The sequence below is a fragment of the Gobio gobio genome (assembly GCF_949357685.1).
Source record: "Gobio gobio genome assembly, chromosome: 18".
Lineage (NCBI taxonomy): Eukaryota > Metazoa > Chordata > Actinopteri > Cypriniformes > Gobionidae > Gobio > Gobio gobio.
Window position 1 is genome coordinate 1866045 of NC_137111.1, and position 2432 is coordinate 1868476.

General features: G+C 35.3%; 1 protein-coding gene across 1 annotated transcript; it reads right to left on the reverse strand.

The window, feature by feature from the left end:
* Window positions 1-546: 546 nt before the first annotated feature.
* LOC307142556 (uncharacterized protein) lies at window positions 547-1678 on the reverse strand (the record flags this gene model as incomplete). Its single annotated transcript, XM_079843525.1, has 4 exons — window positions 547-681; window positions 783-944; window positions 1551-1580; window positions 1669-1678. 4 exons carry the CDS (start codon window positions 1676-1678, stop codon window positions 596-598), a joined length of 288 nt encoding a protein of 95 aa, XP_079699651.1. The 3' UTR covers window positions 547-595.
* Between the last annotated feature and the right edge of the window lie 754 nt (window positions 1679-2432).

The window sequence follows — 2432 nt, forward strand, 5'->3', positions numbered from 1 at the left end:
GATGGCATTAAAACTCATGTGCGTGTAAAAGCTTTTGGCAATATAGTGTATGTTACATATATATTATACCATTTGAAGCTCAATTAAATATTTTGAAATATAATTTTTATATTAAAAATACAATTTTTACTTGAAAATACATTTCCAGTCTTACAGCAGCCTGCATATGCTAAAGGCAAATGTGGATGGAATAGCCTACAAGAGATCAAGACTAGATTTTGTGTCCACCATTTAAAATGTGTTAGAAGAGTTACATTCTAAAACACACTGATCAGCCACAACATTAAAACCACCCGATTGAAAAACCCTCAACTCTTTGTTCCTGAACCATTTGTGCAGTGGCAGAGTATGTGTTTGAACATGGTAAAATATGTTTAAAATATATTTTCAAAAAATGTTAACATTGGTGTATGATTACAACACTTGTCTGTATTTCTGTAGATTTTTCACCTTATTCCTTCTCTTTCTAAGCACACACACACTCTCTCTCCCTCTCTAGAGATGTAAAGAGACGCTGACTAAAGTCATTACAAAAGAGGCAGACTGTGCAATAATGAGAGTTTTATTTGTATATTGAGCAGATTATTTCTGAGACTCAGATAAGGATGCCCAGGACTGTCCCCACAGTGGCCCCTGCGGTGCCCACAGCCGCCTGAGCCACAACTGGGATCCCAGCCGCACCTAAAGACAAAACACACATGATTATGAAAATGAAATATCAAATGCACATTTCTTTCTATTGACATCTACGTCTTCTTCCACAATCCTGACATCTGCATTACCAGCGGCTTGAAGGGCTGCAACCATCGACCCGGCAGCGACGCCTCCTCCGTTGGCCACCGCGGCGGCGCTCATCATCGAGGCGGCGTAAGAACCGACGGCGATCCCGGCACCGGTGAAGCCCGCCGCCGTCAGAACTAAAGGAGCCGCAGCGACTGCACCGGCTGACACACAAACTCACCGATCAACATCACTTTACAGGTGAACACACTCAGGGGACACTAGCGTTAACTCATGCATTCCACCACACCCAGATAGATTACATCAAGAATGACAAAACAATTGTGTATTACAAGTTTTCTGAAATGTTATGTCCAAATATGCAAATGAGCTGTTATCTAATTAAATATTTACTCATTTACATAATATCTAGAAAAAACATCTGTCAATACAAAGGGATTTTGGAATTCTCTTTTTATCACTCCAGAAAATACTGTCAACAGTCAGAAATATTTTCAAAATGTATAAAGTCAGGCAAATTATATATGAACAAACCCCTCAGTGAAACCCTTGAGAATATAGATATGAATAAAACTGTAAAGTATGTTGTATTAAAGTGATAAAGAGATGTAGTAATGTAAATCTACAGACACAAACAGATAAAGTGCTATACACTTAAAAGTGTATTTTAGATGTTTTCTCTTTCCACTAATCTGAAATAACACTTTATGAGAAGCCAGAAAGCAGTCTCTCAAATTCTCTCTGACTTTGACTTTTTCTGCATGTTTAATTCTAGATGATTAAATGATAGTTAGTTTGTTAGATTTTACCTGCTCCAGCACCAGCGAGGACGAATGTCACTAATATAGAAGAGAAAATAAGGGTCAGATTCCTGTAATGCTGGTAAAGCAACATTAAGATTCTGCAGTGATATGATAAGGTACTTACACAGACCCATCTTCTGTCGGAATGAGCCCTTGTGTGTGTGAGTGTGAGCTAAAGCTCTCTGGGTGGACACTTCTCCAGAAATGAAACTGATCCTGATGTCCACTTTGAACCGGTTCTTTGTAGTGAACTTTCATTTTTGACTAGATGATGCAGAGTTTAAGGCGTTATATTTTCCTCTTCCATTTAAAACAAAAAAATGTGTTAATTATGTTATTAAATTGTATACATAAAATGATTTTTAATTAACAAGTGTCATGTTTAATTCGTTATAAATTTAGACTTAATTATCAAAATATTCAGAAAAAGTGCAGTTGTATTAATTTTCAGATTAACTTTTATTAGATAAAAAGATGATATATTGTATTATTTTTTAAATGGGAGCAACAACTGCCTTTTATACACTTTAAAAACAATTGTTGCAATTCACTATCACAGCTTAAAAATTAGTGTCATAATAACTTTCCTAGATTTAACTTATAGATAGATAACTCAAATATCCAAGTTGATGCTTAACACAACTTCACATGTTGAGTTGACTAAACTTACAATTTTAAGTCAGCACAAACACTTTAAATTAATACAACATGTTTTAGTGTTGGCTACAGAATGCCATTTAACAAATACATTTGAACTTCTTATAAAATAAAGGAACATCAAATTACATTTTTTTCCAATTGCTAACACACTAAAATTACATGGACAGCACAATTATTTAAACTGACACACAGAGAGCAAAACCTCTTCTCAAGTCTTCAAAAGTTTAA